Source organism: Pseudopodoces humilis, chromosome 22 (genome assembly GCF_049639895.1).
Source record: "Pseudopodoces humilis isolate 2021_Gansu_Grassland_sample_001 chromosome 22, ASM4963989v1, whole genome shotgun sequence".
Taxonomy (NCBI): domain Eukaryota; kingdom Metazoa; phylum Chordata; class Aves; order Passeriformes; family Paridae; genus Pseudopodoces; species Pseudopodoces humilis.
Window position 1 is genome coordinate 8,743,418 of NC_142221.1, and position 20,204 is coordinate 8,763,621.

Consider the following 20,204-nt stretch of genomic DNA (forward strand, 5'->3'; position numbering starts at 1 on the left):
AAGAATCTATAAATACCAGAGTTAAGAAATTAAGTCACGAGTTTTTGTTCTAACACTGATGGTAATAGTGTGAATCATTTTGTGTCCTCTAGTGACAATCCCCATTCCCTCTGAATGCTCTCCCAAGTCCTGTTTCCATTCCCATTCCCTCTGAATTCCCTCTCAAGTCCTGTTTCCATTCCCATTCCCTCTGAATGCTCTCCCAAGTCCTGTTTCCATTCCCATTCCCTCTGAATTCCCTCTCAAGTCCTGTTTCCATTCCCATTCCTTCTGAATGCTCTCCCAAGTCCTGTTTCCATTCCTATTCCCTCTGAATGCTCTCCCAAGTCCTGTTTCTATTCCCATTCCTTCTGAATGCTCTCCCAAGTCCTGTTTCCATTCCCATTCCCTCTGAATGCTCTCCCAAGTCCTGTTTCTATTCCCATTCCCTCTGAATGCTCTCCCAAGTCACCAGGGCTCACCAGGGAATTCCCCCAGGGCCGTGGCCAGAGGGGCTGTGCAATTCCAATGTCCCTGGATGGATCTGGTGGAGCCATCCACATGTGGGACAGATCTCCACCCCATGCTGGAGATCAGCTGGATGCTCATCCTAAAAACAGCAGGTGTTTGTTGTGCTGGAAAGAACGGGGCTTTCAATGCCAGTTGAGTGAAAATATTTTCTAGAATTTGTAAAAACCCTTCAAACCTATCAACAACTTTGAATAATTCTGATTTTCAAAAATAACTTAAGCCTTCTATAGCCAAACTATCAGCAGCTGTCATAATTCTTTGGTCTCCCAAGGAAATCTTTTGGTGTTCCCCTAGGCCATTTTTAAACACAGGATTTAGACTTTCAAAGATCAGTTTTGGAAAAGATCTTTCTTTACTGGAAAAGGCAACTAAAATTATTTTTTACGATATTTTTTTTGAGAGAGACTTTCAGGAGAGATTTCCATTTTTGAGCCAGCATTTTTAAACCCTGCCTGGAGGAACAGCCAGATCTTCTGGATGAATCCTGCTGGTGGTTCTTGTTAAAGTCACCCAAGAGGGAGGATGGAAAGATCCCTTTTGTACCTGGCACAGGCCCCCAGGGGGCTGGACTTGCTCCCTGCTGTTCTTATTCTGCTTGTAGAAGTCAAATATCATCAGGGCTGCGTAGACCTTCCCCACAGTCATTTCATCAGCTGCCAGAGCACGGGGAAAACACGGCAGAGACATTCCAAGGATGAGGAGAAGACGGGAATAACAGCAAATGGGTGTGAAAAACAGGGAGAGGGAGGAGGCAACATGAGAATAATGAGGCAAAACAGACACAGAAAAGTAGGGGAAAGGAAAGGAAAAAAAAAAAAGAAAATGTTACAAAAGATTCTTCAACTCTTTGCCTGTCACTGCCTTGCCATGTTTTGGAGCTGCCTGTGGCAAACACAGGGATTGTGTAGGAAAACCCAGGCAGGAAAATTCAGTGGCACTGTCAGCATTGCTAGGAGAATTCCTAAATTCATCCCAGACCCACAGCCAGCCAGCCTCACTCCTGCTTCTCTGAATTACAGTGAATGGGCTACAATGGCAATATACATTTAAGGAATATTTCATTTTTCCAGATGGTTTTTTGCACCCTCAGAGCCACGGGACAGCCCTTCCCTGCCCAGCACTGGAGCACTCACCATGGAAAAAAGAACTGGAGCAGCAGATATATAGGAATCTAGAAAGGAGGGGAAGACTCCAGTAGTCACTACCCACTGATTTGCACCTCCTCAGCTCCCTCATTTTTCTTAATTAACAATGCCTTTATTACTCTACACCGCTTCTCATTAATCAGGAATTCAAAGCTAATCAAGATAACAGCAAACTTCCCATTTTCTCAGCACCTTTGCCCAGGACATCACCAAGTCAGGCCTTTAACCCCCAAACATCTCACATCTGATTCTCAAAGTTCTCAGCAAGCTTTAATTCTTCTTCTCCCCATTTTTTCTGGAGCTCAAATGGCAGAAATTGTTCTCCCACCCTGCAAAACACCGGCTGGAAGATGGCAGAGCTGGGGAAAAGCTCTGCAAGAGGCCACACATGGCACTGGGCACTGTGGGATTTGGGATTTTCCATGCACAGGAAATCTGCAGCACACTGAAGTCCAGGCCTAGAGGTGAGCTCAGCTTCCCCAAGCCCTGTGTGGCAGAGCCAGGGCAGCACAGAGGCTGCCAAGGAGGTCAGCTGCCCTCAGTGGCCTTGCTGCATCCTCCAGGTGACCCAGATGGCACTTGGGACAGAGCAGAACCCTAACCTGGGGTTCCTGGGTGGCTGGGATGGACCCAGTGCTTGAAGCACTTACGTTTGTGAGGAGGCACCAGCAAATCCAGAGTCTTCTGGGACAGGTTGGGCCAGACCAGCGAGATCTCCTTCCTCAGCTCAGCATCGCACTGGTGCTGCTTCACACCTCCTGCAGCCAGGGAGGGAGAGGAGTGAAACCCTGCCCTGGCAGCACATCCTGCTGCTTGCACCCCTCTTCCCAGTCCTTGGGAAGGGCACAGCCCCTCCCTGCCCAGGGAATCCATCAGTTCTCCGTGGTGTAAGTGCATGAACGCAGCAGGATCATCCTTGCCTCGCCCTGGGGATCCTGAGCAGTGACTGGCACCGAAATTGGAGCTTAAACTTGCTCCCTATAGCTGCAGGCGCCTCTTCCTTTGGGGAGTGCCCATGGAGGCAGCAGCACCTGCCAGGTGGGATGCAAAGGATCCCACAATCGCAGGTTTGGGTTGGAAAAGACCTTCAAGATCCTCTAACCCAACCTCCTCTGCCAGGGTCAGGTTCACCCTGCACTGATGATGACAAACCCTCTTCCACCAACTCATCCCAAAATCCCTGCCAATGTCACCCAAGCACAGATTCTGCCCCAGCAGCTAAGGCAGAGCAGAGCCCAGCCCAGCAGCTCTGGTTCCAAGGGCCAAAGCCAGGCCTAAACGCACTGGTGGAAAGTGATTAAAGGCTGGGTGAGCCCCAGGCCAGCTCCCAGCTGAATTCCCCACGCAGCAGGCAATTAAGGAGTTCATCTGAATGACAGAGATTATTTTTCTGAGAGCAGAGCGAGGGGAGGAGGCTCTGGGTACTCTGTTACACCCTGGTTTGAACTCCCACACGGGAACTCATTAGGGAGGTTTATTAAGGGACTGTTAAGCCCACTAAAGACTCAATTAAATGTAGCACATGAAACCTATTCAAAGGGAGCTCATAACAACAAAACAGGTCAGAACCTCACACCCCAGAGCAGAGCTAAACCACAGAAATAATCCATGGTATCAGCTGAGCTCTCCTCTGGCTCCCTTCCAGTTTTCAAAAGGGTGGGGGGAGCTTTTCCCGTTGAAAAAGGCTGACAGGTAACCAGAAACTGAAAATTAAACAAACTCCCAGCTAGATAACTTATCTAGCAGATATTCCTGGAATAAGGTGCTGGTTCTTAAAGTCACAGGAAGTCCTAAAAGCATCTGTAAAAACGACTGTCTGATCCTTGTCTTGGTCCCACTCCTTGGGGGAGCCCCAGGCACCTCAAAATTTTGTCTTCTCCCAGCAATGGCTCCCTAAAGCCCCAAAGATAAAGTTTAAGCAGCACAGGAGGCAGGAGATGAAGTCAGACATTTGCACTGGCCTAAAACTGCTTAGGAAAGCACAAGAGCCTAACCCTGCCTTGCCCCCTGCTCCTGAGAGTTGTTACCTCCTGTTAACTTTTAAATGAGGTGTAAGAGTGCTCAGGCCAGGCTTGCCTTGACTGTGGCCCCAGCCAGGCTGATGAAATGGGGCAACGACCCAGAGAAAAGGCCGATGCATTTTATTACACTGCAGAGCTTAATTGGGAGGCGAGTAAACGCCTGATTAACCACTTCAATAATTACATTTTATCTCAAGGCAGAACGTGCTCCAGGGCACCTGCAGCTCCTGCCTCGCTGCCAGCCCGGAGCAATTGGGAAGGAAAGGCTGGAATAGCTCAGAACAGAGGTGTGGAAACTCATTTCTGGTTCAGAGCAAGGAGAACACGGCCTGGGCTTCTCCTCTCAGGGTTCTCAGCTGTCACAGCAAGGTTTCCCACATTTCATTGCCACCCCAAAGGCAAAGAAGGTTCAGGACCCCTTCTGTCCCCTCCCCAAGCTCCCTTGTCCATGGGAAGGCAAAGGGAAGATAGGATTCCCACCTGGGACAGAATTTCCATGGTTTTGGGAGGACACCAAGCCCACAGATTTCACTGAATACTCCGAGCTGGATGGGACCCACAGGAATTAAGTCAAACTCTCCAGTGAATGGCCCATGCAGGGATCAAATCTGTGCTCTTGGAATTCCTGGCACCTTGCTCTGACCAACCGAGCCTGTCTTGGGGTCAGGAGCTGGGCTGTGAGCCAGAGTGCTCTCAGAAAACTCCAATTTTCTCCTGATTTTCTGGAGCTCAGATGGTAGAAAATGCTCTCCCATCCTGCAAGGCACAGGCTGGAGGCTGACAAAGCTGAGGAAAAGCTCTGGAAGAGGCCAGGCAGGACATTTGTCTCTTATTGGTGCCGTTTTGGGGTTTTTTTCCCACATTCAGGAAATCTGCAGCATAATGAAATCCACACCTAGAGGAGACTTCAGCTTCCCAAATCCCTGTGGGACCGTGCCACGCTCACAGGGAATTCCAAGGAGCTGAGCTTCACTTGGTGTCTTTGCTGGACCCTCCAGGTGACCCAGGCACCCCCCAGGTGCCCACCCCTCTCACCTGAGGCCAGTTTGATCTCCAGGTGACCCAGGCACCCCCCAGGTGCCCACCCCTCTCACCTGAGGCCAGTTTGATCTCCAGGTGACCCAGGCACCCCCCAGGTGCCCACCCCTCTCACCTGAGGCCAGTTTGATCTCCAGGGCCGTGCGGATCAGGGCCATCAGCGTGGAGGTGAAGTGCACGGTTAAATCCTCGGGAGAGATGGGCATGTTCATCCTCACCAGGCGCTGGGGACAGACAGGGCTGGCTGTGAGTGGGGGCCAGGAGTCCTCCCCCCACCCTCACCTGCCCCTCTCTGAACCCCCAAAATACCCAGAACACAAACAGGAAGGAACTTTTTGTGTGCTGAGCTGAAACTCTTCTGCATGTGGATGCCAGCTCCTGTCCAGGAGCGGGTTTGGGGTAGAACTTCAGTGGTTTAATGAGTGATTTGCCAGCACTGCACTACAATCCTACAGAGTTCTCCCAAAAGCAGCCAGGTGAGAGGCTCTCATCCCATTTCCTGACTGTCTCCAGTGGTGTCTGCAGCATCCAGACACGCGGTTTGTACTGTCCCACCTGCCAAAGCAACCTGCTGAGGAGATAAAGACCATCAATCCCCTTCCTCCACCCTTTCCTACATCAGCTGGCCTCACCAAATCCTTCACCTAAATCCTAAAACAGGACAAAACAGGGCCTGGCACCACTGGCTGAAGTAATGATGGAAGGTTTGCATCTGCCACCCGAGGCTGCCCTGGCTGGGGTGTGAAGACTTGGCCAGGTTTTCCATCTCTGGGACAACCTCCCTGCTTAGAGAATCTTCCACCCTCAACTTCCCACAGGTATGGACTGAGCTACCTCAGAATCCCAGACTGGTTCGAGTTGGAAAAGACCTTAAAAATCATCTCATTCCACCCCCTGCCATGGGCAGGGCCACCTTTCCCTATCCCAGGTCACTCCAAGCTCCATCCAGCCCTGCCCTGGACACTTTCATGCCCTCAGAGAGGACAGACCCCAACCCTGGCACCTTCTGCCAGCCCAGGAGACAATTCCCCCCCAAGGGGGACATTTGTTGGTGTTGATATGAGCAAAGGGCACAAAGTGCTGGTCTGGGGTAAAATCTGCTCACAGGAGCTGCAATCTCCTTGTTTATAATAATAATAATAATATAGTTATTATAATAATATAATAAAAATAAATAATATATTAATATTAATACAATACAAATGATAATATAATAATTATTTAAATAATTATATAATAATCCTTGTTTATCTATTTACACATTTTTTTTATCTATTTACACATTTTCAGCTCTCACTGCATCCTGCAGGGACAAGAGACCACTGTAACAACGTCCCTGTCACCTGAAGTCTGGGACAAACCATTGTGATCTCCCTCACAGCATTCCCAGAGGTTATTCCGTGTCTCAGGGATGGCAAAATCAAAGTCCAGCCTTTCCTCCCCTCTCTGGCAGTGACAGTATCAAGTGCTGGCAACACCACCGGGTTTTTTCTGTTCGCTCATTTCAAATGGAACAGGATTTAATTCTGATTCTGCCCTCAGCACACAAAAAGCTACAAAAAAACCATCAATGAGAGCCCATAGTTAGCAACCACAGAGTCCCAGAATGCCACTGGAGTGGGAGTTAAGGGATGCAGAGAGAAAGAAGATGCATGGAAGTGAAGAACAGGCAAATGAGGAATAAATTCCCCACAGGAGAGCTCTATCCTCACATAAACCACCATCAAAAACCACTTTGTGGCTGGCACATCTCAGGTGTCCCCAGCTGATTTTCCAGGCTGAATTCCCAAAGGATACAGATGCAGGACATGGGCCACCCACAGCTGTACACAGCACTGCTTTCCTCCCCAGTTTTAGCCAGGGACAGAGGATTTAGGGGAAGATTTTCCAAGGGGATTCCCACTTTGGGAAGTTTGGCTGAGCATTTTTTGCTGTTTCTTCTGCCTGAAGTTGTGCTTTAAGGATGTGTGAGAGCAGTGGCTCATGGCTTGAAACGGGATAAAAAAAATCTGAGAGGGAAAGGGAAAAGAGGAAGAAGGGAAAAGGGGAAAGAGGAGAGAGGAAGGGAAAAGTGGAAAGGGGAGAGAGGAAGGGAAAAGTGGAAGGAGAAGAAGGGGAAAGGGGATGGGAAAAGGAAACCCAAATGAAGCAACACCCAACCAGAAAATCCTAACAACAACAAAAATAACTGAACCAAAAGAAAGAGAAAAAAAAACCCAATTCTAATTTGAATAATTCCCCATCTTTCTGGAGCCCAGAAGGAAATTTTAGGAGCCTGCTGCTCCTTCCCTGCTCCAATAAAGAGCGTGCAGCACTTGGGATGCGCTGGGAATCGCCAGCCACAACCATGGGGCGCTCGGGTGAATTAATAACGGGCAGCAGGGGGGAAAAAAGAAGAGAAATCCTTCCCGAATGCCCTGACCTGCCAGGAAAGGACTCCCAGCCCTGCCCCTGCCCTCCGGGGAAGGTGAGGAAGCGCAGCCGGCAGCAGGTGGAGTCCCCGCTCCGCCTTCCCGGCCGGCGGGGGGATCCCTCCCGCAGCCCCCGCGATTAATTAGGCGGATTTGGAGCTCATTAATGCTTCTGCAGGAGAGGGCCCCAGAGGCAGGAGCCTCGCCGCTGTCTCCGGAGTCTCCTAATTAACGGGGTGCTGATAATGAGGGTTTGATTAGAAGCGGGGTCCGGGCGCGGTCAGGAGGCGGCCCCGGCGCGGCTTTAAATCACAATTAACGGAGGCAGCGCTAATGAGGAACCAAATCTCTGTGACAGGAATAAATTCCCTTTCGGTTTTGCTCCGGAGGTCCTTGGACAGTGGCCCAAAAGGCAGGGAAAGTGCTGGAGGAATAGGGGGAAAATTCATGCCGGGATCAAAGGTGGCTTGCTGGCTCCAGGCTGACCCAGAAAAAGCTGCTGCACCCTAAATCCTCTTCCCTGGCACATTTATCCAGAGGGAGCAGGAGAAGGAGCACCCAGTGCCTGGAAAACTACTGTCACCCCGATGGATTTGAATTATTAAGAGCCCCTGGGACAGGAACTGCTCTGGGAACGATCCCCAGACGGGAATAAACTGGGACAGTGGAGCACTGCTGTGGGAAATGAGGTCGAGTTTGGTGAATAAATTATTTGCTATGAATAATTCACCCTGACCTAGCTGGAATGATTCTACTCTGGTTTAATTCTGCTGGCTTTGGAGAGGCTCCCCATGGCTTTCATCCCTCTCGCTGCATCCTGGTGGAGCAGCCCAGCTCTGAGATCATCCCAGGAATCCCAGAATCCCAGGATGGTTTGGGTTGGAAGGGTCCTCAAAGTCCATCCAGTCCCAGCCTCTGCCACGGGCAAGGAAAGTGAGCAAATCCTAAGATGCCAGAGTGAAGTCAAAGAGGTTTTCTTCCCTCTTTTCATCTGATGGGATTGAAAAGACTAAAATTTATGGAAACACAGAATCATTTATGATGGAGAAGACCTCCAAGATCATCAAGTCCAAATGCTGATGCAGCACTGCAAAGCCACCACTGACCCAAGTCCCCAGGTGCCACATCCACATCTGCAGGGTTTTAAATCCCTCCAGGGATGGTGATTCCACCACTGCCCTGGGCAGCCTCTTCCAGGGCCTAAAAACTCTTTTTGTGAACAAATTCTTCCTGATATCCAATCTAAACCTCCCCTGGCCCACCCTGAGGCCGTTCCCTCTCCTCCTGTCCCTGTTCCCTGGGAGCAGAGCCTGAGCTGTCCCCTCCTGGCAGGGACTTGTGCAGAGCCAGAAATTCCCCCTGAGCCTCCTTTGCTCCAGGCTGAGCCCCTTCCCAGCTCCCTCAGGAATTCTCCAGCCCCTTCCCAGCTCCATTCCCTGCCCTGGACACGCTCCATCCCCTCAGTGTCCTTCTCACTGTGAGTGGCCCAGAACTGAACAGAGGAATTTGGGTTTTTCCAGCCTCTTCCCCCCGGCCCAGTGCAGGATAGAGCTCCCTGGTGCCCGAGCAGCGCATCCCGAGGATCCCATGCACCTCTGGGAAGCAGCAAAGCCACGCACACGGATCTGCAGAGGCTGGTCAGGCTGACCAAGGAGAACAGTTGAGAAAGGGGAACCAGAAAACAGCAGAAAGGAAGGACAACAGCCAAGGAGGCTGCAAAGAGGGGAAAATCCAAACAAAAACCAATGTGAACGTGCTGAGAAGGCAACAAAGACATGGGGAAAACACACAGAACCTCTGAAGAGGACTGGGGAAAGTAGACATGGAAAGAAAAATGGGGGATATGTGGGGCAAAAGAGCTTTTGCTGGACAGAACACTCAGGGGTTTTAAAAATCAGAGGGAGAGGGCAAAGATAGGGCAGAGACAAAGCCCTGGCTGCTGTTGGCACTGACTGAGCTCCACCTGCAGGAGCAGGGGGTCCCTCTCCAGGCTGTGGGGCACAGGTCAGTGCCCAGGGGGATCTCAGCACCCTCCTGGGTGGGAGTGGAGGTGACATGAGTCACCCTGGAAATGGAAATCTCCAAACACAGAGAGTTTTTGGGAGGGTGGCTTGGCCTTAACTGGGTCTGCTCCATTTCCATCTAAATTTCTACCCAGCCTTTGGGATAGAATTTGTTCTGGTGGCTCAGTTAAAAAGTTTTGCCAAGTAAACAGTGAGGTGGAGTGATTTCTTCATCTCCCTGTCCTAATGTTTTCTGTTTGTGTCATTTCTTCCAGGAGGGTGTTTAAGGAGCCCTTCTGGTGTTGTCTCTGTTTAATTGCTTGCTCACTCCTACAGTACTGCCTACTCTAATTACTCCAGTCTAATTAAGAAGAGGAAAAAATAACATTCTACTGAAGGGTTAAGGAGACAAAGAGCCCCAGGAAGAAAAATGGGGATCTAATGGGGGGTAATTTGCTCATTAGCATGGTCCCTCCCCAAATTAACCTAAATGGAAGCAGAATGAGAGAAAAGAGAGAGAAACACTGATAGAGAGCAGAGACATACTTAGAAAGACAAACTGCCAGAGTTTCAAAGACCAGGAAAAAGTTACCCCCAAAAATTATATATATAAAATTAAAAAGAAAAAAAAAAAATAAATTCAGAGGATCCAAAATCTTGCTTGGAAAGCAGAGAAAGCACCAGAAACGTCCAGAAGAACAACACCAATGCCACAGAAACCCCACTGCAGCCACGGCACAAAAAGCTGGTGGTTGGGCAGGAGTTCCTGGGTGAGGTTTTCTACCTTATAGGCAACACGAGCTGGGCATTTCTTCCCAAGGCCTAGAGGTGGGGACATGTGTCTCAGCATCTCATACATGTCTGTGTAACTGATGCGCCCGCTGGGACCACAGGGATGGAGGCAAAAGCACCAGGACACAGAAATCCCATCGGATTGAAGCGGGGAAAACGGGGAAGGGGTGGGGGGAAAAGGCAACACAATGGAGCAAATGAAAAGGAGGAGGAAGAGAGAGAAGGGAAAGCAGACAAGAAAACAGAGATCTGGTTAATCAGATTTCTCCGGGAAACAAAACCAAACTCAAGAGGCGGGGCAGGAGAAAGGTGGCTCCGCTTCCGTTGCTGTGTTTCGGCCCAGGTGTCTCCTCCTCCTGCAGGGACGGCCCGTGGCCCTGGGAATGATTGATGTCCCCTGGGAATGATTGATGTCCCCTGGGGATGGCTGATGTCCCCTGGGGATGGCTGATGTCCCCTGGGGAATGCTCGATGTCCCCCAAGGGAGAAGGGGTGGCAGGGCTGGCTGTTGGCTGGCTCTTGGCGGGGTGGGGGATGAGGGTTCCCCCATCACCCCCCAAACCAGTCAGGTCACCACGCCAGGGAGAGCTGGGAGGCAGAGTTATGGGACAGGGCTGGGAGAACACATCCAGCATTCCTGCCAGGGAGCAGCACTTTGGGTTTGGGTGATGGGATAAGGGAGAAGCCAATCGTGGGGGATTGAGGGATGTGCTGGGATTGCTCCCACTCCCAGCTGGGATTCTGCAAATTCCAGCAAAAGCAGGGCCCAGCCCTGGCAGGAGCTGTTCCTCCCTCACTTTTGGTGGGGCTTGTTTTTCACCAAGCCAGCCTCAACTGGGAACTGCAGAGGTTTGGGAAAAGTCCCTCAGAGCAGCCCATTGCTGAGGGCACCTCCCTTCAGCACACGGTGGTGGATAAATTCTGGCCTGAAAAACAGGGGGTGCAAAACAGCAAGAAATTCTTGCTTCACCCTTTTGTGCCTGTTAGAACTGGGAGCACAACTGTGACGATTCCTTTTGTATTCCCAACCAGCTGCCCGCTTCTGCAATGTGCAAATCTCTGCTGCCTGCCATCTGAGGAGACCCAGGGATGTTACTAAAGTTTAACCCCTGGAAAAGCAGGAAAACCTAAGCACTCATTTAAACCCCTTTTCTGAGCAGGAACCTTCCCACCAGCCCAATGCCCTGACAGAGATCTCAGTTCCTATGGAAAGCTCTGATGGAGGAGGAGGAGGAGAGAACTCACCCAGCCCAAAACATCTATTCCCGTCCCTGGTAACTGCTGCAGATAAAATTCCAGCCAGCTTTCCCAGCTCAGAGCTGATTTAGAGGCTGCTGAGAGACACAAATGGGAACTGGAGCCAATGTCCTCCCCTGGTTCCTTCCTGCTCCTGGGCTGGGGTGTGGGGTCTCCTCTTCCTCTGCAGAGCTTCTGAGCTCTTAATGCTCAGTCAGGTGTGGGAAACTCCTGGGCTGGAGTGCAGAAGAAAAGGGAGCTCTGGGCTGGCTGCTTCCAGCCTTCTTCATCCTCTGATATCCAAGGAATTCCCTGCCTGGAGCTGGGTCCCCACTGAAGCCCATCCCGTGCTGATTTCTCAGCAAGATCTGTCCCAAATCCCCCAGCTGGGCTCCCAAGCATGGGGAACTCTCCCTGTGCCGTGAGCAGGAGCTTTCCCTGGGCGTCCACCACAACTCAGAGACATCATTTAACCCCCAGGCCTCTGGGTTTGAGCTCATCCCTCATCCCTGCCCAGATCCAGTGGTTTGCCAGCTCAGGAAAAGACAAGCTGATCACTCAACAATGCTCCAAAGCCAAACCAAACCTGCTGCTCCCTGGAAACCTTGGGATGCCATTTCTCCCTGGAATATATTGGGACTCTGGGATGCTTTTCCCCAGCATTTCCCACCTGGAGCTGGCAGGATGGAAGCTGGAGGGTTCCCTGTCCCATAAAAGTGCCTGTTCCCAGCCAGCTGGGGTGTGGGAGGAGACAGGGAAGGGATGCATGGAGGAGAAAGGAGGCAGTCAGTCAATCATTCCTTTTTTCAGGCAAGGGATTGGTTACGTTACAATTTCTTTTCTCTACTGGTTGCATTTGCACTCGGGGGAGGGAAGAGGGGATAAAAAGAAACAGAACCAGGACTAGAGATGCTGGAGGGATCTCTGAAATTCCAAACCTTGTAGGCCACCCTATGAGGGCACTTCTTTCCTAAGCCCAGGGGTGGAGCAATTACACGTAACAAATTGTACATATCCTTATAATGAATGCGGCAACTGGAAAGGAAACACCAGAGGTTATGATGGCAAAATCCAACAGGAATCAGCTTTTCCCCAGGCAGACAGGGAAGAATCAGCTTTTCCACAGGAAAACAGGGAAAAATCAGCTTTTCCACAGGCAAACAGGACAAGTTGGAAGGGCAAAACATGCTGAAAAGAAAGGTTAGTCTGGAAAGGAAGGAGCTGCTTTAACACAGAGGGAACTTCCAACTGCTCACCCAGTGTTATATCCTTGGATTTTCCTCTGGGAAACCTTCAGTGCCATGTGCAAAGCTTTCCAAACATTTGGTTTCATTTCCCACTCATGTTTTAATTCCCTGTGCCTCAGCATCAAGCTCCAGACTCTGCTGCCCAACACCCAGAGTCTGCAGGCCACAAAGAGCCTCTTTAATGGATTATTCCTGGGATTTTATTACAACTCTTCAATAGATTATTCCCAAATTAGCTGCTTCAGAACCTTGGGAACCTTTCCCTGCCACTGTCACCTCCTAATAACCCCAGCAGGGCCATTCCTGAGCAAAGAGAGGAATTTGCAGGAGGAGCAGAAAGTGTCACCTCCAGAGCCGTGTTGGGCACTGGCACGGGGAAAATCCAGGTTCAGTAGCAGAAGGAGAAATCAGACAGCTCCTGGAAGCTTTATGGTCACTCTCATTAACTCCCAACAATCATTCCAGCCAATTAAACAGCAGGATTATATTTATCAATCTTATTTTTGTGTGGAGGTTTTAGTCCCACTTCTGAAAATGTGATTTCAGCAGAACTATTCACACTCAGTAACTTCCCAGCAGAGCGAAAAGGGAACAGGGTTAGAGAAAAAAAAACCAACAAAACAACAAAACAACCGAATTAGCATCTTACTATCTGACTTTTTCTGCATTAGCAGCTCTGGGAGTGGAAAGGTTTGGCCCCTGAGTGACTCAGAGTTAATAGAGCGAGAAATCTTCCTGAAAACTCAGTGCTGGTGCCTCTTCTGGGTGGAAAGTTCCTGAATATAAACATTCAAAATCCGCATTGATCCCGTTTTTTTTCCCCTTGCAGGTGTGTTCCTCCTCCCATGGATGCAGAGCCAAGGTTGTTTTTTTTAAGGAGCAACCAGGCACTCCTGAGTTTTCAGCCTCATTGAGATTTTCTAGTGGGAAGAGACAGGATTGGTTTGGCAAAAGGGAAAAAGAAAAGCTATTTATGCCTGCTAAATCCCCACAAAGGATTTGCTGTGTCACAGAGCTCGTGGGGATGAAAATCTGCCTGGAGATTACAAACTGGTAGTAGCTGTGGAGTAAATATTCAGGTTGGTAGTAGGGGGGTGGCTTGGAGCAGTTTAAATCCCGCACAGTTCAGAGAAATGAAGGTTTTTAGAACAAGTTTCCATTTAAAATTAGGCTAAATCATTTAAAGTGAGATTTTAAAGCAGTTTAATTGCATCCTAGCAGGGAGTTTGGGTTGTTGGTTATCCAAATATTCCCTGCCTCTGTCTCTGCTGAAGGGACACAAAAAAGAAAGGAAAGATTGGAGGAGCTGGAGGCATCACAAATCCAGAGATTCATGGCACAGGAACTAAGGGGAGGAAAAAGGATCCAAAATTAGGTGAGCTTTAAATTAACAAAGAGTCTCCCAACAGGCCAATTCCCAAATAGAATATCAAGGGAATTACTGGGACCTGGCACAGAGCATCCAGAAATGAGAATAATCCCGTCACCAGGGCTGTGGTGCAGCAATACAGAAAAGCAATTTATTAAATCAGTCCTGCTCTAGAAGTGGCAGGGCCATTCCCTCAATTCAAAAAAATTCCTTAATTTTTCCTTAAAATTCCAATCTGTGTTGCTGCTCCACTGCCTAAGCCCAGTTTGCAGGTCTCCCTATGTCTTGGAAGAAATAAAATGAAGAAATAAACTCATAAAATAAACATCTCATTGTCCAGTGTGTGAAAACCATCCCCTCCATTAACCCACTCATAAATCAGGAATATTTTATCAGAGAATTGAATAGAATATAAGAATTAAACACCTCCAAACTTTGGCCCGTTTCATTTTATCCTGATTATTTTGCACATCTTATAACCTCAGCTGCAACTCCAGAGCTAAATATTACTCCAAAGGCCAAAATTCCCACGTAGAATTTGATGTCACTACAAGGAAGCTTCCAGGAGAAAAACGTTGTGTTTAATGAGGAAAGGCTGTTTCCAAAAACCCCATGTTGTCAGGAAATCATTATTTCACCACTGCCTCGGGGATGGGATGATGGAAGCAGGACCTGCCTCAGCTGCAGCCCAGGCTCTCTGCACAGCATTTGGGAAACCACCAAGGTGGATCTAACCGCCAGAGATTTGTGGATTTTCGTCTCTGGATGGGATGCAGGAACCAAAAGCTCCTTTTGGAAGTGCTAAATAGCTTTTCTCCACGGCCGTTTAGCCAGGCTCAGTGGAATTGAGGCTGTTAATCTGTTCAATTTTGGCCCTGCTTTGCTTTCAGGGGTTGCTGGGTGTGCGTGAAGGAAACGCCCTTGCAGTGACACCAGGTTTGTTCCTCTCCAGCGCTCAGGGAATTGCAGCATTTAACAGCGATGATACCTCAAATCCTGGAGTTGTTCCCGTTAAAACGGGCTCTGAGCGTGTCCTGGTGCAGCATTACAGCTGCAGTGTCCTCCTGTCCCATCCCAGTGTCCTTCTGTCCCACCCCAGTGTCCTCCTGTCCCACCCCAGTGTCCTTCTGTCCCACCCCAGTGTCCTCCTGTCCCATCCCAGTGTCCTTCTGTCCCACCCCAGTGTCCTGTCCTATCCTGGTGTCCCCCTATCCCACCCCAGTGTCCTCCTGTCCCACCCCAGTGTCCTGTCCTATCCTGGTGTCCCCCTATCCCATCCTGGTGTCCTCCTGTCCCACCCCAGTGTCCTTCTGTCCCACCGCAGTGTCCTTCTGTCCCACCCCAGTGTCCTCCTGTCCCACCCCAGTGTCCTTCTGTCCCATCCTGGTGTCCTCCTGTCCCACCCCAGTGTCCTCCTGTCCCACCGCAGTGTCCTTCTGTCCCACCCCAGTGTCCTCCTGTCCCACCCCAGTGTCCTTCTGTCCCACCCCAGTGTCCTCCTGTCCCACCCCAGTGTCCTTCTGTCCCATCCTGGTGTCCTCCTGTCCTATCCCAGTGTCCTCCTGTCCCACCCCAGTGTCCTTCTGTCCCATCCCAGTGTCCTCCTGTCCCATCCCAGTGTCCTCCTGTCCCACCCCAGTGTCCTTCTGTCCCATCCTGGTGTCCTCCTGTCCTATCCCAGTGTCCTCCTGTCCCACCCCAGTGTCCTCCTGTCCCACCGCAGTGTCCTTCTGTCCCACCCCAGTGTCCTCCTGTCCCACCCCAGTGTCCTTCTGTCCCACCCCAGTGTCCTCCTGTCCCACCCCAGTGTCCTTCTGTCCCATCCTGGTGTCCTCCTGTCCTATCCCAGTGTCCTCCTGTCCCACCCCAGTGTCCTTCTGTCCCATCCTGGTGTCCTTCTGTCCCATCCTGGTGTCCTTCTGTCCCATCCCAGTGTCCTCCTGTCCCATCCCAGTGTCCTCCTGTCCCACCCCAGTGTCCTTCTGTCCCATCCTGGTGTCCTCCTGTCCTATCCCAGTGTCCTCCTGTCCCACCCCAGTGTCCTCCTGTCCCATCCCAGTGTCCTTCTGTCCCATCCCAGTGTCCTTCTGTCCCAACCCAGTGTCCTCCTGTCCCACCCCAGTGTCCTTCTGTCCCATCCTGGTGTCCCCCTGTCCCACCCCGGTGTCCTCCTGTCCCATCCCAGTGTCCTCCTGTCCCATCCCAGTGTCCTCCTGTCCCATCCTGGTGTCCCCCTGTCCCACCCCGGTGTCCTCCTGTCCCATCCCAGTGTCCTCCTGTCCCATCCCAGTGTCCTCCTGTCCCATCCCGGTGTCCTCCTGTCCCATCCCAGTGTCCTCCTGTCCCACCCCAGTGTCCTCCTGTCCCACCCCAGTGTCCTTCTGTCCCATCCTGGTGTCCTCCTGTCCCATCCCAGTGTCCTGTCCTATCCTGGTGTCCCCCTATCCCATCCTGGTGTCCCTCCTGTCCCACCCCAGTGTCCTTCTGTCCCATCCCGGTGTCCTGCTGTCCTCCTGTCCCACCCCAGTGTCCTCCTGTCCCACCCCAGTGTCCTCCTGTCCCATCCCAGTGTCCTCCTGTCCCACCCCAGTGTCCTTCTGTCCCATCCTGGTGTCCTCCTGTCCCATCCCAGTGTCCTCCTGTCCCACCCCAGTGTCCTTCTGTCCCATCCCAGTGTCCTCCTGTCCCATTCCAGTGTCCTCCTGTCCCACCCCAGTGTCCTTCTGTCCCATCCCGGTGTCCTGCTGTCCTCCTGTCCCACCCCAGTGTCCTCCTGTCCCACCCCAGTGTCCTCCTGTCCCATTCCAGTGTCCTCCTGTCCCACCCCGGTGTCCCCCTGTCCCACCCCGCTGTCCCCCTGTCCCCCCCTGCTGTCCCAGCACGTACCAGGCTGCGGGGTCGTACTCAGCCCACACCCGGACAAACTCGTCCAGGTGATGCGGCCCCAGGATGGAGGAGTCCCGGGTCAGGTACTCGAAATTGTCCATGATGACAGCCACAAACAGGTTCAGCATCTGTGGGGATGGGGTCAGGGAGGGGAAAGGGAAAGGGAGAGGGGAATGGAGAAGGGAAGGGAAAAGGAAAATGGGAAGGGAAAAAGAAGGTGAGAGGAATGAGGGATTTGTCTTTACAAATGAGCTGTGGGTCTGCTGGTAAATAAAACCAGCACTGAGAGATAAAAGAAACCATGGGATGGATTCCACTGATTGATGAATGGAAAAAAGATATTTGCCTTTCCAAACAAACTGTAGGTTTGCTGGTAAATGAAACTGGATATTGCAAGATGAAAGAGACAATGGGGAAACACCATAAATTCCATAAGAATTAAAAATGAAGAGGGAGGGTTCTACATTAGAGGGGAATCTCAGGTATCAGGCATTCCAGGAAGTCTGTGCCTCTCCAGTACCTCAGGCAATGGGAAAGAGAATGGGAAATTGGGATAAAAAGGAGGCTGTGCCCTCCAAAAAATTTGAGAGACCCCAGGGGAATGTCCCATGGCCTCTCCCTTTATTCCAATAAAGTCACAGGACTATGTGCAGCTGGAATTGGGGGATGAACCCTCAATGTGCAAATCAACCAAACTTATGACAGTGTGAAACCCGTGAGCCACTGCCCATTTTGGGTGCAGCCCCTGGGGGCTTTGACTGCCCAAAATGTCCCTGAAGGCCCCTCAATAAATAGAACTGCTTTTTATTCCCTTAACTCTGCCTGGCCTCTGTTTTTAGGCAGCTCCAAAAGGCATCAGCACCTCATAAAGCTCAGCCCCTCAATGGCCACAGGCACAAACCAAACCCAGCAGCTCTGAGTTTTCATGTATAAAGCTTTTCTGGCAGAAAAAAAAAATTTAAAAAGTGATTTTTTGCATTTGTTTGGCAAACAAATGATGATCCTTGTGGGTCACTTCCATCTCAGCAGATCCTGGGATTCTGTGAAATGAGTGTGATGCTCCCAGGACTCAGACATTGTCCCCCTGCCCTCCCCAATGCCCCTCTTCAAAGGGATGGTATAAATCAAGACAAACCCGATTAATGCTTAATTCCAAATTAGACCCCCCCTGTGAGAAGAAAGATAAACCCTTTCCCTTTAATGACTGAATGATCTCTTTGGGGATTTTATCAGCAGGATGATAAATGGGGTTTAGCAAAGCTGGCTTGGTGGTGTGTAAATTCTAATTAGGGATGAGGAGGAGGCAGAGGGGTGGGGAGGAGAGGGTTTGGAGGATCCACACCAACACCCCCACTTTGGGAGGGTCAGGACTGACTTACCAGGAAGGAGCAGAGGAAAATGAACGACACAAAGTAGAAATAGGCAAAATCACTGCCACATTCCTTTTTGGTGAGGCCAGAGAGGGGGTCACAGGCTCTGTTGCTCAAGCAGGACAACATGATCTCGTGCCAGGCTTCCCCTGTAGCGCTCCTGCAACACCAGAGCAGAGGCTGAGTTTATCCAGCCCTCCCCATGACAGCCCCCCTCCAATAACACTGCACCCAATCAACCAAATTAATTAGGTGGAAGGTTGTGTCCAAGAGCAGAGACTGGATTTACACTGGGAGTTGGAACTACTCACGAAAAAGAAAGGAGAAAGAACATTTCCCTCTGTTACAGGGAGGTAAAAGAAACCAGCCAGGCTCAGGTAGGCTAAAAGTTTTATTGTTTCTGTGGAGAATAAAATCAGATTGATTTAAATAGTACAAATCTGAGTAAGCAGAGTTTAGATTTGAACCTAGTGCTGGCTCTATAGCCAGTGAAGAGGATGGGAAATGAAACCAGGCTTCTCCACTGGAATCTCTTATTTCCTTTATCAGGCAGAAAAATTCCAGCATGGGCTGGTTGGACTTGGGTCTCTTTTTCATCACAGTCTCCTGGGTGTTCTTCACCAATTCCCTCCTTCCTCTCTGACTTCTACTATTGAGAGAAAAGAGCCAAAAGGAAAAACTTTAGAGTCCCAGAGAGTTTGTCCTCAAAATAAAACATCTCCCCCAAACTGCCCCGAGCTGGAGCAGAGCCTGTTTTGCCAGGTCTTAAAATGAAAATCTGTTTTTTCATTGATTGGTTTTTCACTTGAAAATGCTTCATTTCCAGGCAGGATGAACCCAGAAGGAAACACTTGAATTCTGAAGCAGAGATGGGGTTGGTGTAGGAGCTGTTGACTTCTGGTTATGCAAAAACAGCCAATTAAAGCAATTCCTGCTTAAAACAAAGAAAAATTAACCAAGTTTCAGGAGAGGAAACCCATGAATCAGTTAAACCAGTGGGGTTCTGCCTGAGTTGCCAGGGGGTGTCACAGCTCTAGGTGACACTTTGCAGAGGGGTTGAATCCGATCTGCCGAGGAGGAGGAAGCAGGAATGGATAATTTACACAAATATCTGTTTTAAAGGATGTCCAAGTCTGAGCAGCTCAATTGGCACCTGCACAAAGATGTTTTTGCTGTTCACACACAAACCAGAAGGTGTTTTATCCTCTCCTTACCTGAACAGGAGCATCAGGGCTTGGAGGAAGGTCCGGAAGTTGTTGTGCCGATTAATGGAGGTTTCATCATCTAAGGCAATGTTCCCAAATACCTGCCAGGGAAAGCAGAAGGGATTCAGCCAGGCACATCAAGTGGAGATGGAAAATAAGGCAGGGAAAGGATTTGTCCTCGTTTAAGGGCTCTCAAAAGCTGGAATAATTTCTGTGCTGAAAAGGGAGATAAAAATGTGTTGTGGAGATCAAACACAAGATTAATGTGCTTTGTATTCACACAGCTCCTTTCCAGCAGTTCAGCTCCATCCCAGGCCAAGAAAAGTTCAGTATTTCTTCTCAGGAAGGTGCAGTGCCTGGGCTGCTCCCTCCTCTCAGCCTCCTGATGTGTCCATACCCCGGGGAAGGGATGTCTTTTCCCGTGGGATTCACAGATGTCCAGTGCTGAAACGTGATCCAGGCTCATGCCCACAGCTGGTTTGTCCAGCTCACAGGGGATGCTTCAACATAAAAAAATATTTTTCTATTAAAATAGAAAATGAGGCCTTTTTTTTTTTTTTTTTTCATTTCCAATCTACCTGACACCAGATAAGAAGAGCTTTTGCCTGATCCCAAATCACTGCTGCTCCTGCTGTGGAGGCAACAACCATCTGCACCCTGAACAAACCCAGGCTGCTTATGGCCAGAATGAAAGAGTTAAGTATTTTACCTGCATGCCAATAATGGCATAGATGAAGAAGAGCATTGCAATGAGGAGACACACATAAGGCAAGGCCTGTGGGAAAGGAAAAAGTGGGATTAATGACAGCAAGTTCAAATATTGAATCCCCTGGCAAGACTGAGTTTTGTGGCATTTGTCCTTCAGGTGTAGGAACTGGAAAAAGGATATGAAGAATTCTGGCAGCCTTCAGGAGACAACCCCCTGGAGCCAGGGATTCATCAATCACAGAACAGTCAGGGCTTTCCAAGGG

At 50.1% G+C, this 20,204-nt stretch overlaps 1 protein-coding gene and 1 long non-coding RNA gene across 11 annotated transcripts in view; one reads left to right on the forward strand and one right to left on the reverse strand.

Moving 5' to 3' along the window:
• CACNA1B (calcium voltage-gated channel subunit alpha1 B) overlaps positions 1 to 20,204 on the reverse strand; it is a 233,113-nt gene that overhangs the window by 12,369 nt on the left and 200,540 nt on the right. For 7 of the 10 annotated variants that reach the window (XM_088065811.1, XM_088065810.1, XM_088065809.1 and 4 more), the window contains 8 exons: positions 19,943 to 20,008; positions 19,243 to 19,334; positions 18,038 to 18,188; positions 16,659 to 16,786; positions 9,913 to 10,009; positions 4,830 to 4,938; positions 2,306 to 2,413; positions 1,054 to 1,163 (listed from right to left, as the gene is read on the reverse strand). In XM_088065811.1, the coding sequence (XP_087921937.1) occupies positions 1,054 to 1,163; positions 2,306 to 2,413; positions 4,830 to 4,938; positions 9,913 to 10,009; positions 16,659 to 16,786; positions 18,038 to 18,188; positions 19,243 to 19,334; positions 19,943 to 20,008 (861 nt within the window). Of the gene's footprint in view, positions 1 to 1,053; positions 1,164 to 2,305; positions 2,414 to 4,829; positions 4,939 to 9,912; positions 10,010 to 12,094; positions 12,192 to 16,658; positions 16,787 to 18,037; positions 18,189 to 19,242; positions 19,335 to 19,942; positions 20,009 to 20,204 lie in introns of all 10 variants that reach the window. The other 3 variants (XM_088065815.1, XM_088065814.1, XM_088065807.1) reach the window with 1 other exon arrangement.
• On the forward strand, positions 4,945 to 7,098 carry LOC148182677 (uncharacterized). Its single transcript, XR_015774376.1, has 3 exons — positions 4,945 to 5,190; positions 5,375 to 5,532; positions 6,005 to 7,098. It is a non-coding gene; the product is annotated as an uncharacterized LOC148182677 (long non-coding RNA).